The sequence below is a fragment of the Filicampus tigris genome, chromosome 2, assembly GCF_054856515.1.
Source record: "Filicampus tigris isolate MCC_2025a chromosome 2, RoL_Ftig_1.0, whole genome shotgun sequence".
NCBI lineage: Eukaryota > Metazoa > Chordata > Actinopteri > Syngnathiformes > Syngnathidae > Filicampus > Filicampus tigris.
This window is the reverse complement of record NC_141218.1, coordinates 19,936,150-19,957,823: the sequence shown is the minus strand read 5'-3', so window position 1 is coordinate 19,957,823 and position 21,674 is coordinate 19,936,150. Positions and strand designations below refer to the sequence as shown.

At 37.9% G+C, this 21,674-nt stretch overlaps 1 protein-coding gene across 6 annotated transcripts in view; it reads right to left on the bottom strand.

The window, feature by feature from the left end:
• Positions 1-16,656, bottom strand: part of diaph2 (diaphanous-related formin 2) — a 426,654-nt gene extending 409,998 nt beyond the window's left edge. For 5 of the 6 annotated variants that reach the window (XM_086021876.1, XM_086021922.1, XM_086021913.1 and 2 more), the window contains exons 1-2: positions 16,428-16,599; positions 15,623-15,996 (exon numbers count right to left, since the gene is read on the bottom strand). In XM_086021876.1, the coding sequence (XP_085878002.1) occupies positions 15,623-15,706 (84 nt within the window). In that variant the 5' untranslated portion in view covers positions 15,707-15,996; positions 16,428-16,599. The other variant, XM_086021885.1, reaches the window with a different exon arrangement.
• Between the last annotated feature and the right edge of the window lie 5,018 nt (positions 16,657-21,674).

Here is a 21,674-nt window from a genome sequence, read left to right as displayed (position 1 = left end):
TGTAATATTTATCAGAATGCCTTGTTTCAACTAGTGGGATTGCATGGATCATTTTCTTAAAAAATAAAATGCTTGGGTTGACTTCGCTTTGATAAAGTATTTGCATAAGAAGATCAATCCTCTTATTCATGTTAAGGGTATTAAAATTCAAGAAAATAATGTCACAGAAAAATCAAGGGAAATTTTTACAATAAATAAAATATGCGATTAACTACAAGTTAACTATGAAAGAATGCGATTAACTACGATTAAATATTTTAATCGCTTGACACCACTAGTTGTTTTTTTTTACCGAAAACATACCGAACCGAAGTTTCCAAAAAAACGAACCGAACCGTTACACCCCTAGTATATACATGTATATATATATATATATATATATATATACATGTATATATATACATATATATATGTATGTATATATAAGTAAATAAGTATGTATATATATATATATATATATATATATATATATACATACATATACACATATATATATATATATATACATACATATACACACATATATATATATATATATATATATATATATACATACATATACACATATATATATACATACATATACACATATATATATATATACATATATATATATATACATACTTATTTATATACATACATACATACAAAATCCTCAAATTTACCATTGAGGTTCACTTTTTGAAATAAGATACTGGAATTAACCTTTCTATTTTAATTGAATGAGATGCACCTGTATATGATACTTAAAATGAGATTGTAGGTGCAGGGGATGAACAATACTGTACTTGTTTAAAGATTTCAGAACACATAGGTGAGTGTAAAGTTCATATTCCCCGGCATGCACACCTGAAAAATGGACACCGAACACACACCATAAGAAAATTAAAATGGATGACAAAATTGGCATTTCTAATGCCAATTTCCACAGATGAAATTGCAATTGCATGCAACCATACCTTTTGTGTTCATGTTATTTTGTCAGTGGTGGAATTAGAATCATGTCGACAAGTAAATAAGTCAACATACAGTACAGTAATGTTTGATGCAATTACAAAAAGTCAGTGGAACATGTAATTTGAAGTCACACCTTCAGTACAACCATCAGACACTATCAAAAGGTCAGCAGTTTTGTTTAATTTAGTTTTACTATATAGCTTCTAAGAAACAAGTGTGAAAAAAAACCAACTAAGAAATTCTCCCCCACTTGCACTTGCAATTCTCAGACACGTCACAAAAGGGTGAATAGTTTTTCAACTTTAGTTTTATTAAAGAAAATAAATCTAAGATATGAACAAATCTGGGGTTGTTGTTTTTAACCTCAGAAGCTCCAATGTTTGTCAAAAATAGGTCAACACTGAATTGTTAATAGATTATTACTCTTTCCATACTTTATTTTAAAAAAACATAACCAAGAACTTTCTTGAGCATGTTTTCATATTCCTGAAATGTGTGCACCATGATCACACCATTACTGTTTTAAAAGCCAACATTTCCTCCTAATAGGGGAACATTCAAAATGACCAAAGGGATGTTCCCCAACATCTTAATGTCTGTCCGGGACAATATGTGAGTGTCCAGTCATTTTTAAGACAGCAGTATCTGCACTGCTGTATGGGGTGAGGCACGGGGTTGTGAGGCACTAATGAATAGAGAGATGTGTGCTGCTAATGGCCATAAAGACTGCCGAGAGCCGTGGATTTCTCCACTACGGTAATCGGGAAATTAGTGGTGCTAGGGCGAGCAAACAGATTGGCTTTAACCTGGACCTCCCTATGTGCGCCTCAATCAGCTGTCGCTCGCGGCAACAGCTGAGCACTCACTCAAAACTTGAATCGCACACCAACAAAGTGTCTTCCTTCACATGTGGTCTGAATAGTTTTTAGAAGATAGGAGAACATGGACTGTGACTTTGGATAGACTCGATCCATTAATTGACAAAACTTTTTTTCTATTTAAATATGTTGAGCTCCGTTTTACTCTAATTTGAAGGTGTTTATTGGACAGACTTTCTATAGGTGATATCACAGAAAACCATTAACCAAAAACAACACAAATAACTAACTTTTGTCCAAAAGTGGCCATTCGAACCTGACTCAGTAATTTGAGAGACTGTCATTTCTGGGAAATCTTGTCATGTTGCTATTGTAGAATTTGAATGGCAATTTACAACTTTACTTTGACAGTTGACAACAGTTTGAAACACACTGTCAACACCGATGGGACGGAGGTGGAATAGCAAAAAGATCAACATACTGTGTGAGCACTTGTGTTGACTTTCTGTCACATGTAATTAACGAATTCAGTGAAAATCCAAGTGTTCTTCAAATCATATGTCGTAATTGTTGTCTGCCCAGCATGACTTCTTGATAAACGTGGCATGGGCAACAACTTTTACCATTGCTAAATCAGACCATTTATGTGTCATTAACCCCGGCATTCAATAGTACTCTAATACTTTGTGAAACGCAGGCTAAAATTTGAATGTCACACTTTAACATTTTCTAATCTATTTAACAACAATCAAACCACTGCTTGGCAAATTGCCTTGACTTGAGGGCTTCCTTGCCCCATTATCTTGGCAACATTGCAACAACGTAATTTAACAATCAAGCTTACATGTCTTCAGGGCCCCCTCAATTAATAAAGTAAACTTTTTCGTCATGATAAATGTTTATGAGAAAACACCATTATCCATTTTAAGGAAATAAGACAAATAAATTCTAGGTCTGCCCTGGATGAAATCATATTGAAAGTCAGTCTAGTGACACACGCCAAAGTATGCATATAAGGAACATTAAAGAGACGTATCTCTAATGGCTCTGTGACATGCGCATGTAAAAACAAAGCATTTATGTTTAAGATTGGCAACATTACACAGCATTTAGCGAAAGCAATAACTGTTATTCCCAACCAATTTAACTGGACCATCTGTATGATGTCATTTTAAGTCACCCACCGGAACGATCGCGATAAAGTCGGTGGCCGCGACGCCTCTTTTATACGAGTTTAGAAACAAATTAGCTTTAACTTTAATGACTTCTAATAATAACGGGGGATAACTGCCAATAGTTTGTGGCAACTTCATCAAAACGGCTTGGTCTCCCTCTACCGGCACATGCTCACCCTGGGAAAAATACCTTTACGAAATATACATACTGTGTGTCATTTCAGATAATTATACAAATCAAGGCCTCCACCTTCAAAGGTGCCCCTAGTTGAATACCCAACTACCTACATAATAATAATAATAATAATATTAATAATAATAGTAATAATAATAATAATTATTACTATTATTATTATTATTATTATTATGGTAGAATGTACATTGTTGCCAATATAATGGTCCACATAACAATTATTATTATTATTATTATTATTATCATTATTATTATCATTATTATTATTATCCATCAGATTAATGGTAGAATGTACATTGTTGCCAATATAATGGCCCACATTTTTGGACTCCTGGCATCAGAGAGCACCAAATACCAACGGAATTACCCAATTACCCTCCGTCTGAACAAATCTTTGTCAAAATTAATCAAGCCCCATATTTTTCATACTTTATGCAACAGCTGCCTTCGCAAACTCAGTAAGGTTTACATAGCAAAACCCATAATAAGTTGTAAGACATTGCTTATGATGAACACGTGAAAAATAACCTGCCTTTTAAGGCAATCAAATTTAGAGCATTATTTGTCATTTGTGTCATTTGAGCGTGTGTGTGTGTGCGCGCGAGTGGGTGTGCGCATGTGTACGTGCGTGTGGGTGTGTGCGCGTGCCCTTTTTGAAACAAAAAAATGGGGAAACAAAGACACAATTAAACCTGACACAAGGAACATAACATACTGTAATCCTTATTGTGTTCTATTCAAGGGGCAAATCACTTTTTCTGAATGGCTATTGTCAGTTAGCACCTCGCTGCATGTTTAAAGTCAAGTTAATTTTTCTATTTCTATTTCTAGATATGCAGCAATGCCACTTTTTTCAGACAAGTGCTTTACATTTACATTACATTTTCCAACATACTTGCCACAAAATGTACTTAAATGTAGCCGGTAACCAGCATTGCAGTTACTATAGATGTAGTGTCTCAGTCTGAACACAGAAGGGAAACATACAAAAGGAGTGCATACAATAGATGAGACTAAAAAGCACATAGTCTGATGTGTACAAGTAGGAATACAGATTTCAGGTAACCTCTGTATTAACTACAAAAATAAGAGATTAAAAGAAATACAACACTGCTACTTGAGAATAGCACACGTTATAAAATAAAACCATGGCAGGGTTGTGCTGCCCTGTTCAAGTGATACTTGATCACAACATTTCCGTCTTCTCTTAACTCGACATGCTGTCCTGCAGTATTTTATTTTTATTATTTATTATTGTTAAACTACAGACATTTACACCCGAAAAGATTTGTAGTACTGGAAGCATCACTAGAGAAGCAAATGGAAATAGAAAGACTGAAGTGTTTTTTTCTTTTATAACTGTCATTTTGGACATGTGGCAAAATAGCAACACATTACCATTATTGGAATCTTACGACAATCCGGTGGTACCGAATAAAGTAGATGCACTATCCGTGTGTGCCGCTGCAACTTACCATTATGAGTCAGTTTTCCAGTCTACATTCAAATCCAAAAAACACCCGACTCTTTTAGAAATACTTGTATTTGAATTTGAATTTTTATGTGTGTACATAGTCCAAACCTTAAATGATTTGTACAGTAAGTGAAGTCATTTGGAAACCCACAATGACAAAAGGGATGTGCGATGGTACAACAATGATCCATACAAAGCATTTCAACTGCAGGAACTCTACCCTGGAGCTAGGAATGTAGCGGTGAAAAAAGGAAGAGCATGCGGATGTTTACATTGTAGTGCGTCCGAAAGGTCCAGAAATATGTGGGGTATAGTGGAAGTTCCACTGTGGAACTGAGTGAATGTTACCAAGAACTCCCTGGAACTTAAAGTGGAAATGTGTGTACAGTTTACAAATGTTAATTAATGTCCAGAAAAAAAGAAGAACATAAAGATTCAGTTGCGGGTGAACGAACAGCTGAGAGTCTTACAGCTTGCGCTAGCGTGCCATAAAGCATCTATTTGGAAAAGCGCTTAGAAGGACAGGCTACAATCTAAGATGAAGGATTCTCATCAGTGCACCACGCAGTGTATATATATACTGTGTGGGGGGGGGCCAGCGGGGAAGACTTGGCACATGAATGTTGCAAGCTAGAATGCAAAGGCACACGGGATTAAAATTATTGGCACACTTTTCTCAGCTGACTTGGATGCTAAAAACGACACAATGAGCTATCTGCACCTAAAAATATCTTGGAGCAAAGTAATTGCCTTGAAAAATAAACATTGTCAATGTCTATCTGCTTTGCCTTTAAATGGGCATGAGTGAGTGGTGGAGCTATTCTATTATTCCGGGCAGGCACTGGGCCCGCTAGTAGTGTCCTAAAACAGAAACCATTTGAAAGGGGAAGCACACAAAAAGCAGCCCGGACAACGTTTGAATGGCTTTTCAGTGAGCGCTACGACCATGTGACTGCACAGTCAGGCCCTCGGGTTATCTCTGTCCCTGCAAATCTCTTGAACATTAATCCCGAAGGACTCGCATGACACTTAGCTATGATAAATGTAGACTATTTGTCTACTGATAACATTATTCAGCTAGGTCAGTCATGATGCTCACATTTAGTCAGGTTCAGAAGTAATTGGACACTGAGTTTTTGTGATTTTTGCCTTTACAAATTACAATCTGGATTTTGAAAAATGTCTTTAATTTAAGAAGTGGCATTTACCATTTATGAATTTGTCACTTGATGTAGTGTACCTCCAATTTTAGGGGGTCAAATGTATGTGGACATAAATGTCCTTTTAATAAAAAATCCTTTGCAGTCAATGATTGCCTGAAGTCCAGAACACACGGACATCAGGAAAATTTTGAGTTTCCTCCCTGGAGGTTCTTTGTCATACTTTTGAGCCCTGAGATTGCAGGTACATACTCTGTCTGCATAAAAGTAGATGTATTTCCTAAATGATCATGTTTTTAAATTAAACCTGAATGTCTACCTGTTAAGATCTATGAATTTCTATATCTTTTGTTCTCTGTCACTAGGTACATGTAGGCTAAAATTAATTCTTAGATGTCTTTACAATTTAGTTTTTAGGGATGCACCTGTAACAATACTACCAGATAGGGCTGCTCGATTTTGCCTAATAAGAAAATCCCGATTATTTTCTCTCAAATCCGATTTTACTATTACGATTACTATTTGTTTATAAAATAAAAATAATGAAAAATGAAGAATGAAGAATCTCTTTTATTTAAACTTAATTTTTCTTTCTTTGAACTCAAAATGCCAGTCAATTTTACTTAATTCACACAGAACAATCCATTGGGATTAACAGTATTTTACTTACACAATAGATTTCAGATCTGTTATTAATTAAACCAATAATCAAAGAACAAAGTGCATATACCATCTGAAACGAAATCATCAACATGAGAGAAGGTAGACAGTCCAGTCTGTAAACCAAACAGTCTGTCAGCAAGTCATTTTGCCAACCAGCTAGTGACTAGTCTTTCACCTTTCTCCCTGGTCTTACTTAAACAGAAATCAATGATTTGTACAAAACTGTCACTCAATAATACAATGCACTGTCAAGCTTAAGTACGGATGCATAGTGCAGCTGGACCAAATGTCCGTTGTAGAGGAGAAAAAAAAAAGGGACGACTTTCAGACGTTGAGTTACTTGCTCACGAGTTGTATTGTACATGCGGGGCACACACTACACTACAGATCTATTTTTGCCCGATTTATTAACTAAACGCTCACTTGCCTGAGCAAATAGCAGAATCGCCGCTAGCCATGGATGCTGTCGTTGTTTCGGACTGCGCGCTCGTGGGAGGAAGCGGAAATGCAGAGGAAACTACGGTGGCTTAGATACACCAAAAATAACAAAATCGAACGTGCCGATTTGAACATTTTTAACATCGTTTTATCCAGAAAATTTGGTTACGGTTCTAAATCGCTTAATCGAGCAGCCCTACTACTAGACATACATTTTCAGTCCTCATAAAAATGCACTGATACTTCAACACTTGGCACCACTTCCCCATGTACCTTTCGGGTAGGAGCCATGTTAGCTGGCGATACTTTGAAAATAAAGGTGACAACACTTTTAAGGGAAGTGCAAATTATTCTTAGCTAAATGGAATATAAACGCTGCTTGGACGGTGACGGAGGCGGCAGCCCCGCTAACTGCGGGGGTGGACCGGCAGGCGTTGGGTTTCGCAAGTCCAGAAGAGTTTATAATTAAGTGTTCATATTTAACGAGAGCATGAGCTGTGTTCAGGGACACCTTGTGAATAAAAATGAATATGTAATTCATTTTTTTCTGCATAGTCAATAACATAAAACTGATTAAAAGTCATTGGAATGTTAATTCATTTAACATTTGTACTTGAATGCTTTAACACACATTGAAAAAACTAAAAAAAAAACATCGGAATGGCTTTTGATTACAAAATAATAAAGAATGATGGCAAACCGAGGTGGTTTTAAATCTAAAATGGTGCATCGCCACTCTGCTTGGAAGCGCGTTTGTATTGAATTGTACTGTAATTCCGGTTAGAGCGCCCCGAGGGGTGGAATAAAAATCCACAGAATAGCCGCACCGGACTATAAGCCGCATGGTTCAAAACCGGTTTATAGTCCGGAAAATATGGTAATAGAAATTGAGGAGAGGTCCATATATAGTCGACTAAGTGAGTCTGACTGATGTCCTGCAAGACGGCATGAATGAGCCTGAGATGCAGACATTCATAAAGAGGGGGTTTCTTCCACTGTATTACTAAAGCATTCTTCACTGCTTCCTCTCGCTCCAACTTCCTGAATGCCATGGACACACTCACACGTGGTGCATTTCCTGCCTCACATGCCTGCTCAACACTGGCTACATTCAATCAACGCATTGTGGGAAAGGTACACAACAGCATCAGGAATATAGATCCGATTTTAAGTATCTGGCTGTTTGGATTAACCCTAAAGTCAACAAGACCTTCAGAAGCTTTAATACAGCTCATGTATCACAACGTCAAAAAGCTGCATGGGTCGTCTGGAAAAAAAAGTGAAGTGTCTAAATGTATATTCATAGTGAATAACGCATAAAAAAAAAAATCACACAAAATTTCAGAGCTCAAACATCACCCCTAGAATTTGTGTGTGCTTTGCTTTTTCTTTGAATTTGTGTAACATTTTTGCAACACTTATTTCAAAAGAACAGCAAGGGCTGTTCAAAGAAGAAAAATACACTGGAAGTTACATCAAGTAAGCAGACTACCATTTAAAGCAGTAAAGAATCCATCTTCCTGATATGAATTGCTTTATAATTGTTTTTTTTGTTTGTTTTGTTATGTAGTGGTTAATTTATTTTGTCAATTGTGTGAAATCAACAATGTCAATGTTAAAAAGCAGAAGAGCAAAAGACCTGACATAATGCATTGTACATTCATCAGAATAGAACGTTACTGAAAATGTTGCAATTACACATGATAAAGATTTAACAATAGTGACAGATTGACTGGATTATTGTATTCTCATTTATCTTCCATTATTTCTAAATCCAAACAACTGACGATCGTCCACTGTCAACCGTAAAGATTCCACCCTATTTAGTGTAGCACGTCTTTTTTTTTTAGATGTGTGATGTCACTAAAACTACCACAATACCCTCAAAAAATGTCAGCCCATCACTGCCACGGTCACGTCTTCCCTGCCCAAGATCTCATAATCAAGTGAAATCCTCTTTACCTTAATTACTCTTTAACGACCCAGTTTAATTATTCCGGTGTTAAATACAAATGGTCTTAAATATAACCAGTCAGAAAATGAGCTTAAGTTTTGCATTTACTCGCTTCAACTTTGGTTGGGTTGTAATGATGTTTTTTTTAAGGTTTTATTTTTTTAGTTTTATTTTAGTTGTTCAAGGTTTTCATTAATCAAGATTCCATCTTATTGAGTCTTTTTCTCCCAAAAACATGACGTGATTTCATATGAAAGCAATGTACCAGTATTTGGTATTTCTACTAGAAAGACTACTTAACAAGATTGCTTTTGATTAAAATTAATTTTATGCCGGAAGCTCTTAATTAGTACCTTTTTTACATCTTTTCATGGCAAAATATAACATTTTAATCACACCGAGCATTGTGGCATGGTGACTTATGCTTCTGGAAAATAGTACAACGCCAAATAGATTTTCCATTTAATTCTTTTGAGAGCACATGCTAAGATCATGCCTACATTGTGACACAAGAACAGTTGGTCCTACTATTATGTGGATACGTGGGAATGACTTTCCCCTCGTGCAGCAACGGTATGACATCATCTTTTGCTCTGGTATGCAAAACAGAAACATTCTCCCATTCCGTCAAACCTGCCCTCCCGAATTCCTTGAAAAAGGTCCTCTCGTTCTCGAGTCAATTTTTTCCCCCAGCATCAACAAAACAGGTCGTAAAAGTAACATTAACTTTAGCGGTGTTATTCTAATATCCTTGGCTGGGGTAAGTATCTATGTCCTTGGCCTCAAGCCCAAATGCTGTAATTGTGATGTAATCCTTCCTGGTGACTTGTAGCACAAACACACACATGCAGTATTTCTCCTCTACAGACTGGTTTGACTCTGCTGATACGAAATTCAACCAGTGTCTTCGGGCTGTTCAATTTTATTACACTCCACGATGACAAAATTGGCATAATAGTAAAAAATGATTATTATTATTAGTTATATCCAATGCACTGTTTGTTTACACAAGGAAATCATACTTGACTTTATACATTTGCACCTTTTGTTACATTTTATAATAACTAATTTTATCAATTTTGTTTAACTTGCTTACATTTCTTTGTCTTTATATTTTTTACGTTTAAACATGTTGTGGTTTTGTACCAAAAAACAAATGATCGTTTGAATAATCGTGATGTTAATTATTACCCAAATAATCATGACTAATATTTTTTTCAGAATCGAGCAGCCCTACAGGTGTCTGCCAGTTTAGGTCAGAATCACACAAAGAATAAGGACTTTCGTTAGATTTTGCCTTTGGTACAGATTTTGCTTACTTCTTCCATACATCAACAATGTACACAAACTCAACTTGACGTTTTCCATTTAAAGGTTATGTTTAACCAAGGCTTATGTTTAACCAGTAAGACTTTTTCACGAGAAAGGGTTGACAATGTAAGTATTTCACAATACTGTGTCAAGAACGTGAGGATTTACTTCGCGTGGGAGTTCATCGTGAGCGAAAAATATAGCTGAATGCATTGATTACGTTTTTATAATCCGCTCCCGGCCAATAGCTTTCTGGTTGGCTTTTCCTAACCATGAGGAATAGCGACTGCCGCCACCAATGGTATGGAGGGGTATTACATCTCACGCATGCGCAGGAGGTACTTTAATGGTCAGCGTCGCTGTCTGCCGTTGCAGTGTATTTTTCCAGCGACCGACAGTCGGCCCGACGCCACAGGGGGTAAGCGTCAGCCCTAGTTGGCCAATGGGTTGGTCTATCTAGGCCAGGGGTGCCCATTAAGTAGATCGTGAGCTACCAGTAGCTTGCGAAGGGAATGTAGGTAAGTCTCATTGCATTAACTCAATTGTTGCCAACCATCCCAGTTTTATGCTATTGATACAGCTGCTAGTCGTAAGCCTGTTGCACACCTCGCCGTGTATATATATGGAGTCAGGTAGTCATGCCAGGTACACCAATATTGTATATATTGTACATACAGTACAAAGAATTCTAAGTACATTTTTAAATAAATAAAAGTAGTTAGATCATTTGGACTTGGTCATTTTATAAGTAGCTCATATGCTGAAAAAGTGTGGGCAACCCCAATCTAGGCCTTTAGACGCTCATAATGTCTGCCATTGTATTGTATTTTCAGGGAATTTGGAAGGGTAGGCATCTTATTTACAATTACAAACTTAAAAAAAAAGGTATTTCTGTAGTATGTAAGTCAAGAAAGTAGTTGGCAATTTTACTTTAAAGGGACGGTCAACCCAAAAATGTTCTTTACAATATGTTGTATGCACCCCCACTAGTCTAAGCACAGAATTTTGATTACAATTGCCTTTGTGGAATATGAGTTAAATGGATCAACCCAAACGTGTTTTTTTCAAGAATATGTTCTTCGCAAGCCCACTAGTTGAAACAAGGTATTCTGATAAATATTGCACACATTGAACATATTCTTAAAAAAAGTGTTTTGGTTAATTTCATATTTAAGAACAAAATGTTTTAAAGGGGAGGTCAACCCAAACATTTTCTTTACAACAATATGTTCTATGCAGCCCCACTAGTCTAAACTAGTTCGAGTCTGATTAATATTGTGTTTGTGGAATACAAATTAAGCAGCAAAATCCACTTGTTCTTATACATCTCAGGGGGCAGCCATTTTTGTCACTTGCTGTCGACTGAAAATGACAAACAGTTGCTCAGGGTTCAGGTAACAACCAATCACAGCTCAGCTGTTTTCTGAAGCTGAGCCGTGATTTGTTATCTGACCCTGAGCAACTGTAACAAAATGGCCGCCCCCCGAGATGTATAAAAACAAATGGATTTTGCTGCTTAATTCGTATTCCACAAACACAATATTAATCAGACTCAAACTAGTTTAGACTAGTGGGGCTGAATAGAACATATTATTGTAAAGAAAATGTTTGGGTTGACCTCCCTTTAAAACATTTTGTCCTAACAGGTTTCATCCAAATTCAACATTCTACCCGTCACTAGAATTTGCCATTTGTAAGGAAGCTGTCTGGACACATATGTTTGCCCTAAAAGTATGTACACACCAGTGGTTTGCAGTTAGGGCCTGCAAGGTCTTTTCTGCTGGCCTAAACACTGAGAAGCACTGACGTATATTTACATTTTACATGAAATTTTAGTAATTACATTTCCAACAGTCTGTTATATCTTCATTTCAAAGCATGTCTCTTGGCTACCCACTTTCCAGTAATGTATATGTTGTATTCTTTTTTTTGTTCAGTCAGATTTCAGCTTGTATGTGTTAACATGGTGCAGCCACCATTTGATGGAAACCCCCCCAAAAATACTTGAGAGATCGACTTAAAACGTGCATCCCAGTCCTTCACAGAGTAAGAGCAATCCCTGCGCTCCAAGCATACTTCGGGCCGGCAAGAAAGTGTGGGATAAACAAACCATGACCGCTCATGGAACCACCCCGAGGTGAATAATTACTTCCTCTGAGATCTCAACAACAAATCGCGAACATGTTGAGCACTGATTCTCTTTGGAAGGCTGAAAAAAGGGGAACATTGTTGAGTACGGAAACCCCTCCCAGGAATCAGAAACATTTGCAGGGTGAGCTCATTTAGACTCTGAAAAGTTGGGAGTCAGGATATTCCAGAGTTGCAGAGTGATGTCAGGATAGTTTGTGGGAGCACATGGGATCTCACTTGCATCTGTGATTTCCTGTCTTGCAGTCACTGTGGTCGCATTTTCCCTTTAAAACGTTGCTGGAACACAACCAGTGATTACAAGATGTGTGCAACAGAGCATTTGGCCCTGGCTATGGGAAAAGTTAATACCATAGCAACATTCCCATCTTGAAATTAAGCATTTGAAGTCTGTGGTATCAACTCTGGCTCATTATATTCAATTAAAATAAATTTAAGAACAGTCAGGGAAAGACTGTTGACCACTCAGCAAATGCTATTCAGTGAGAATGTAAGAAATATTTGGGCTGTTTAAAAGGGTAACTTAACCTTTGTTCTAAGTCTTAAGTGAGGAAAAATATTGTTTAACCACCAAGTTCATACAATTGCTGTCAGTGCGTGTGTGTGGGGGGGGGGGTGCTGCTCACACGCCACACGTGCATGATCTGCAGTTTTATATTACCCCACGTGAAAGGGAACATGACAGAATGCAAATGACAGCACTTAATTGAAGCTTTTGGATGTTTTTAGTCATAACAGAAAATGTTTACACAAGAACTACATGTAAATCTGCAGCCATGTGACACTGTCAGTCAGGCGCTTCAACCTGAAGAACCTCAACATGGTGCACTACAACCACAAAGGAATGGTGATGGCATAACCTAATTACACCACAGCCCCACTGATATACAGACAGTTCTTATCATATATTTACCCAAATAATGGCCTCACCTTTAACAAGTGCTGCACCCCATTCAAGACCCCCCCCCTTTCTTATTCCACTAGCTGGTGAAAAGATGTAATTGAATTTACTATGATTGGTACCATCATGTGTTGTGGCAGACACCACAACACATTGCCTGATGAGCAGACAATGCATCTTGTAATGTTGAAGGTATGAAAATTCATCCATTTTCTACAACGCTTTCCTTCATTAGGTTCATTAGGGTCACAGCGATCCTATCACAATGACTTTGGAACAGTCTCAAAGACTTTGGGTGAGAGGTAAGGTACATCATCGACTGGTCGCCACCGAATCGCAGAAGTTATTAATTTGTTCCAACACAGTACCTGCAGAACAGATGTGGAATCTGCAAAACTGAAGTTATATTTTGTGGATTAAAAATACTGTAGCTTCTCTTTATGACGACTTTTTAACATAATTACAGTATTTTCTTGCTTTTCCAGTTAAAAGTGAGTCGTTTACGCAACCATGAAAATGTGTTTTATACCGCCATGTTAATAACAAATATCGAAACAACACTTCCTTTGTTTGACGATGACGCGTTGAAGCAGAAAGCTAACTGTCATTACTTTGTGTTAATGACATCAAGTGTGGACACCCCTGGATTTGGAATGAACACTCTTCCAGTATGAATCCGGCTGATTTTTATGTAAAACGTAAATAACTGCATCTTGAGCTTTGTGAAAACATGTTGCTTTACCTGCACGTTATAAACTGAGGCAAACGAAATAGTGGTTGGTCACAGAGAGACATTTATTACATTTACAGAGGCAGAGGTTATGCTTATGGAGTACTCAAATTACGATTGATTTCCGTTCTTAATGTGGTGAGATAACTCCAGTTTGGAGGTAATTGGGTACATGACGTAGTCTATCACCAACTTACGATAACGCAGTAGTAAATACATCCATCCATTCATCCATCTATACCGCTTATCCTCACAAGGGTCTCGGGCGTGCTGGAGCCTGTCCCAGCTGTCTTCGGGCAGTAGGCGGGGGGAGATCCCCTGAATTGGTTGCCAGCCAACATCATTACTGTAAATATTTGTATGAATAATAGTCGGAGGCCATACAAACAGTATTGAAAAATCCAACAAAACAGTAGGTACAGAGGTAACTGAGAGTGCCTTCTTGTGCCACATGACGACATATTCTTACGCTGCTGCACAAACTACTCCAGTCCGTAACCTCAAAACCATCTATGTTAGGGCCGACTTAACCCATTAAAGCCTGAAGCCCCTCTCTAAGACCTACGGTCGTCTTTGGAGTCACCCTTGAAAACCTGACATTTTCGCCACCTACAAAATAATTAATATTTAGCCCCTGTATGAGATAGAAACCTAATTTGCCCAAAATTTGAGAGCTTGGACATGTGGCTTTCACACAGGCCTCTATTGTAATATTTACTGTTTCAATCAAAGATGCAAGTGAAGCACTATTTTTAATTTTTAAAAAATCGAGTGGTAATTACCATGCTGTGTTCTCTTACAAAGACGTTGAAATCGTCATTGTATACGAACATATATCTTAACCATATATCACCTTTGGATGTTTACACGGCTTTAAAGTCCGCGAGCGTTTTGTCTATATCACTGCCGTGACTTATATCAGAGCTCCCGCGATCGACTGTGCCTCCATTATTCCTCGAAAAAATTCTGGATATCCTCCGAAAACTCACGACATCGTCACATGTATATTCTGATGCATTTCATTGGGTAAGAGACCTAGAATTGAATTAAAAAAAGAAAATGACGTATATGCTCTCCTGGCTTTAAAGGGAGAAACACGCAACAGCGCTCCTGGCTTTAGAGGTAGAAACGCGGTTATGCGCTCCCGTTCTTTATGGGTTAAACAGAGGACCCAAGAGGCATGTAGAAATACACCTGGTACTCTCTGCATTTGAATCAAAAAACACCCATGCTACTATGAGTAAATCAAAACACCAATTACAAGGATGACTAAGGTGTCATGTTCCTCACAGGTAGGGCCACACCACAAAGCAATGAGTCAACAAACTGCTAAGCTACTTTTCAACATGAGCGGTATAAAAACACTGAGGGCCAACTGTCACAACAACAAGACTCTCAGCAGTACTTTTAAGGGGAACCAATTGACAGGGTGATCACATGATGCACTAAGTGCAAAGCACAGCACAAAGATAAAACACTACCTCTTTAGTGGAACTCCCAAATCTATTCACTGCACTCAAACTCTCACATCAATAACTAACTGCATTAAAAACAGCATTGCATGAGAGTTCATGTTTCTGATTGTTGTAATATGATTACATAAAAATCTCAAGTGTAAAAAAAAAAACAAAAAAAAAGGGAGGGAGGGGGGGACGTGTGGATTAGTGATTTCCTCACACTCTTTTTTGTGCAACACATACCAGCTTTTTGTTTCTTCCTTCATCCTCGCTGGACCTCTTTTTAGACGCTTTATTTGGATCCTCCCCACCGCTGGCTTGATCCATTTTGCCTTCAAAGTTGTGAAAGTTGCCTTTTCCAATGACTTGACAGGGACTCCCACCACAACAACGAAAAAGTTGGCAAACTTCACTCGTAAGCTCTTGTCAACATGTCACTTGGCAACACCTTCCAGGGTGAGCTTTTTCCATATCCATTCGGTTAGAAAAAATAAAAATAAAAACAATAAATAAGTGCAAGTACAGTTTTGCGAAAAGCAGTATCCGAGTGGTTGGGGTGTCGCTTCAAGACGAAGAGGTGCGGTATCCGTTCAGCACTAATTCTTCTCTGTCGCTCTCTGAAATGACATTAAAGCATTACATTTATATGGATATATTTTCAAAATAATGTCAAAGATTATGCTTTAAAACAAATACAAATCCTGCAAAACGAGTTTCCCTAAATAGTCTGGTTAATATTCAAAGTACACCCAAATTCAGTGAGGGCAGGATGCACTGGAGAAGGCGACTAATGATTTGAAACACGTCGTTTTATTTTTATGTGTTATAACAGTGAGCATAGCCCTATGTTTCTATTATAAACAAAATCAACTTAAATGTTTAAGTTCGCTATAACATAGTAAAGACCACACTATTTCAAATTTAAAAAAAGACGACGAGGCAAGACACAATGGTATTTTTTTGCGTTTAAAACCGAGGCTATCAGCCACGTAGCATCACCATGATTGATCGGAATTAATATCAGTAGTAACAATAGTCGAAAAATCACCGTTGTTCTCTCTGGAATACTTTGCAAAGCAAGTACATCCAGCCACGTTATCGCACATTGAACTTCCTCGCCACTAGAGCGTCAACTGCTTGGTCGCTAATACTACACGTGAGTAGACAGGATAAGACAATAAATTACAGTCTGAAAAATATGAATCCAGTAATGTGTCCAGTAAAACTCACAGTATCCCATCCTGGTCAATACCATCGCAACCAAACTTGAATGCCAGGCCCACGCTAGGCCCCGCCCATTCATTTTTTTACTGGTTGATGGGCTGGGCAAGCAATATGGCTCCCGATGGCTATTGGTCCGATGTGTTGGCTGTCAAAAGGTTGCTGTGTCGTCGTGTGTGTCGACGTGAGGGTCAAAACTGATTTCATAGAAAGTGGATTGCGCTTAGTGAAAGAAGAAAAGATCTCAAACTGTAGGGAATCGTGCGACGTCATACCGGAAATAGTGCGGTAATTCTTGATAACAAAACACATGCAGCGTGCCCCGCTTTTTTTCTTCCTTTTTTACACACGCGTACACACAAATATGCGTATTGCATCAGTGATTGTGCAACGTGTAAATCAATTAGATTACTACCGAGTTATATAGTAGTATATCCTGAAAGATTGTGTGCACATAAAATAAAACATGGATGGATGAAAGGCTGGATTTGCTTCATACATAAAAACGCTCTCTATTAAAGGCATATTGTGCAGTTCACAGGTTAGCCGCACATACATCAAAGCGCCCAAAGGATCAAGAATTCTAGACTTTTATACAGCCTATACCTGCCCATGGTGAAATGGGCTCATTTTGGGGGTGTATCTAAAAGTGCATTTTCATATGTCCTCAAGCGTATCTTTTCCCCAAAAACAACAACAACTCATAAAAGTCTGGACATTTGTTCATGCATTGCAGTCAGCCATAGAGTGTTGCAGAATCACATTTTCACAAAAGTTAAAGTTCTTAACTGCAGGACTATATACTGAAAACAACGGTCACCTTTGAGCAAGCAGACCCGTTAACAAGTTTAACAACAACTCTTGTGAATAATAATTAATCTCAAAATTTCAAGTCGAGTCAGCACTTAAGGCAGAAAACAAACTCACATTGGATGTATGCTCCATGTGAAATACAAAGTAGCATAGTTAGAAAGTGTTTAAAAGGTGATGTGGTGTCTGTTGTTGACTATTGTTTTCATAGCATTTTTCTACTGTATACTCACTATCAGAGGTGAGCATTTAGTCAGACCAGCAGACCTGTCCGTCAGTCCGTCATTGACGGATGCCCATTTTGCTGACGAATGACGGGAAGTAACGGACTGACAGTGTAATCGTAATCGGTCACTGACAGACCGTTAGTCCGCCCGTTTTTCTGACGTTTTTTGGAGAGACCGACTGATGCACCAACGGATTCTGATGGTTAACTGACAGACTGACAAACTGACAATTACAATTCAGTTTGTCCCAAAAAATGACAACTGACGTATGATGGACGGGTACCCTGGCCGCTGACGGATGACGAATGACGGACCAGCAAAATTTTGTAAAATGCCCACCTCTGCTCATTATCACTGCTGTGTTATGCCCAATGTTGTCCAGTTTTGAGCTGCGAGAGCAAGAGACACTTGTGACACATATTATTTACATTTTGTGGCATCTACTGCAGCTTACATTGGCCTCAATGGTCACTCTCAGGGTTTATATTTAAACACACAGAGCTATTGTGGACATGGAATATTATATCCCCAGAGGTCATTCGACTGGAATGACTGACGAAGGCCTTGGGAAAATATTTATTCCTCTTCAGACCCCAAACATGTCTGATCTACTCACTGTGTAATATCTAACTACTAGTGAACTTGCCGGAGCCTATTAATTAAAGAACAATGTACTTTTTCTCACTTACTGTATGTCCAGAGCACTTGAGAAATTATTGTGAAGTGGAATATCTGGGTGTGATCTTTTATCCAATCTTTAAATTTATAATTGTTTCACCAATATTATCCATAATGTTAAAATAAACACCAAGAATTGACTTTCTATGACTAGTTATGGATTGCAGATACAAGGAAAGCAGTATAAAAGGTCTTCTAATTAAAATGGCAGCGGCTGTCCCACACATATATGGTATGAAGCCCCCTCATGATGCCAAATAGAGCTAAAGACAATGACCTTATAATGTGATCACATATAGCAGCCAGCCTCTTCTGATAAAATTACACACATTGCCCTCAGCGATTGGAAGTTTGTCAAATTGGACAGAAACGCTAACGGAAGCCCGTTGAAAATGCTAGGCGGACCAGCCTATGGGCGATTATTATTTATTCCGACCAGACAAAAAGGCAGATAGACGGATAGCCGAAGGATACCCTGGCTGAAGGTGGAAGGTGGAAATTTGAGTAAAATGCCCAGCTCTGATCCTTTGTACTTCTTGCCCAACATTACAATATTGTAAAGCCAAGTACACGCATATAAATAGGTCTGCAATTTTGGGCCAATTCCTCTATTCTAATCAAAGTCAGATGACGGAATATCTCTAAAATATTACATTTACCAATTATCCTGTGGCATAGGGTGTGTTGCTAGTTTTTTTTTTTTTTTTTGCCTTCCCATATTTGTTTTGAAAATGGTCGGGCTGACAATCGTAAATATTAAACAAGTTCTTCTGGTTTGGGCCAAGATATCAGAATGTGAGCGGTGTGCTGTGCGAGTTGTCTCGAGTATACCACACATTGTAAAGGTTGTACGAACTGATTTTTTTTTTTTTTTTTTTGACGTATGTGAGGTCCCCCACATTTCAAAAATCAATTAAGGCATTAAAAATCTTAACGTGTGTACCAGGCTGAAAATGTTGTGCTCTTTGCTCTCCTGACAGCCGCATAGATCATTTCTTTGTTTAGACAATAGAGATAAAAGGGATAACTGCTCTCCAAGACTATCCTGGAAAGTGAAAGAGTTCACTTGGGGAAAACTCTACCTAACAATTTGTACATCTGGTGATTTGATAACATTTATTAATAAAAACGTTATTAGTAACTTGTATTTAGAATGTTGTTTACCTTGCTCATATGCCCTAATTAAAAAATAAATGTAAAAAAAAAAAGAAGTAAATGTTTAGTCTCAATTCCCCGCTACTACCTTTTTGGACATAAAAGAATGCTATAGATAATGTGACCTTGATTTCACCATTTATCAGTTCACTACCTTTTAAAATAGTTTTACATCAAGAATATGTACTACACTGATAACACTGATATTGTGCCATGTCCTCAATGCTCATCTGGAGATGGACGACACTCTGAATTGATTGTTCTTGAGAGTGAAAAACAGGAGTGAAAATCAATAAAAACAAACCACTCACAATAAAAACGACAGCACCGAGCAGCAGGGACAAGCACGACCTTGTTACAGCTTTATTTTTTTTAATGTCATTATTGACTTGCCTTGTGCACTTCCCCTCTGGCAATGACACACAATACTTAAAAGGCTATGGAAAGTAAGAAAAAAAATACAAATATATCCTACCATGCTCCTCATGTGTATTGTGTTGATTATTTGTGATTGTTTTTAAATTTACTTGAAAACTGCTTCAGCTTTCAATGAAAATGACCGGTTCACTTCTACCACTGCCACATTGAAAATACTTTACCTGCATTTTCTTGAGACGTTTAACATCCCGCATTCTCCTGCGTCTGCTGCACAAGGAACCTCGCCCGCTTGTCGGACCTCTACCAGTCTTTCATCGTGCTACTGATGGCAGTCAAGCAAACTAGCTATTAGTTGCTAGCTAGGTAGGTAGGTAGCCTAATGCTAGCTACTCATCTGCAAAAACTGTGCTCCTATCATACTCAATATTTCAATTATTTCCATGAGTTACTGTTAAGCGTCCTTGGGTTCCTTAAAAAGGAATCTAATTCTAAGCTATTGTTAGCATCATTGTTTTTTATTTTTAGAAATTGTGTGCTTATTATTTCTACTCCATGGAATGACATCTCTTTCAAATCGTTCAAATTTTCTCACCATTTCCATGTGTTCCACAGCGCCTCTCTCCAAATTTGAAACCCGCTCCAGATTGTAAAACAGACCCATATTTTATGTTTAAATGTGGCAAAATGGTGCAAACGTGCAACCACAAAAGATGACCACCTGGCTGCAATATTGCACTCCCAACCAGCCCGCCAATTTTACGCTTTTGAAATGTGAAAAAAAAATCAACAAGAAATATGAAACGTTTTCAGCAGTAGCAGACAAATCGGCTCTTTCCAGGCTTACAAATGTATTTTTCTTTTCAAACACATTTTTCTCATTCCATATTGCAGCAGATCTTGGTGTGCTTACTGCACTTACTCATCTGAAAATAGTTGGAGGCATATACTGTATTTCAAGAGAAACTATAGTTTGAAACAAAATATGCAAGATATGATGGACAAATGTGGCAAAACAACAACAATTGATGTTGACTGGGCCAAACAGAAACATGGTCGCACACAAGATCACAGAGTGATTACATGTCAAGAGTAACGCTAATCAATACTTAGCGAACAATATGTTTTTTCCAATGCCATATTGATGTGTTTATATGTCATTTGAGAACAAACCTCCTTTACTTGCTCACTTACAAGAGCTTCAAGAATTTTAGCCAAAATAGAGAGGTTGGGAATTGGATATTCTTTCTGAACTTCCTGCAAAGAAAGTGGTACAAGTTTAAAAGGGTCTGCAGTGTAGGTTGGAAAAATTATGCAGGGTTTCATCGAGACAGTCCAGAGACAGTCAAACAAAGAGCGTGTTTTTATAAATTCTTTTTAAAACAGTTTACAACCTCAGTCTTATTATATACAGGACTAGAGCCCCTTAAAATATAGCAAGGCAAAACCAGAGTACTTTTACTCGCCAAAAGTTACTGACTAACTTTTGCCTTTTTAATGAAGAGCATTTGTTCCGTAGATGTCTGAAACGAGAGCATTCTGTGGGAGAGCCATTTTTTTCTTTACTTGGCCCAAGTTTGTTTGAACTCATGATTATATTCCGCTGGTTTTGGGGGGAACCATGGATTTTCTCGACCCTCATCCTTAAAGAGTCTATTTACAGTATGATAAAAATATCCCTAAAAATGTCCAACACGTTTCTGCATCTAGTATCTTGTCCTCATTATGGGGTATGCCCTAGACAAGTGGTCTCCAAGTCTTGTCCTCAAGAGCCCGTAGCCAGCCTGTTATATACTGTATGTTACTCTGATCCAACACACCTGTTTCAA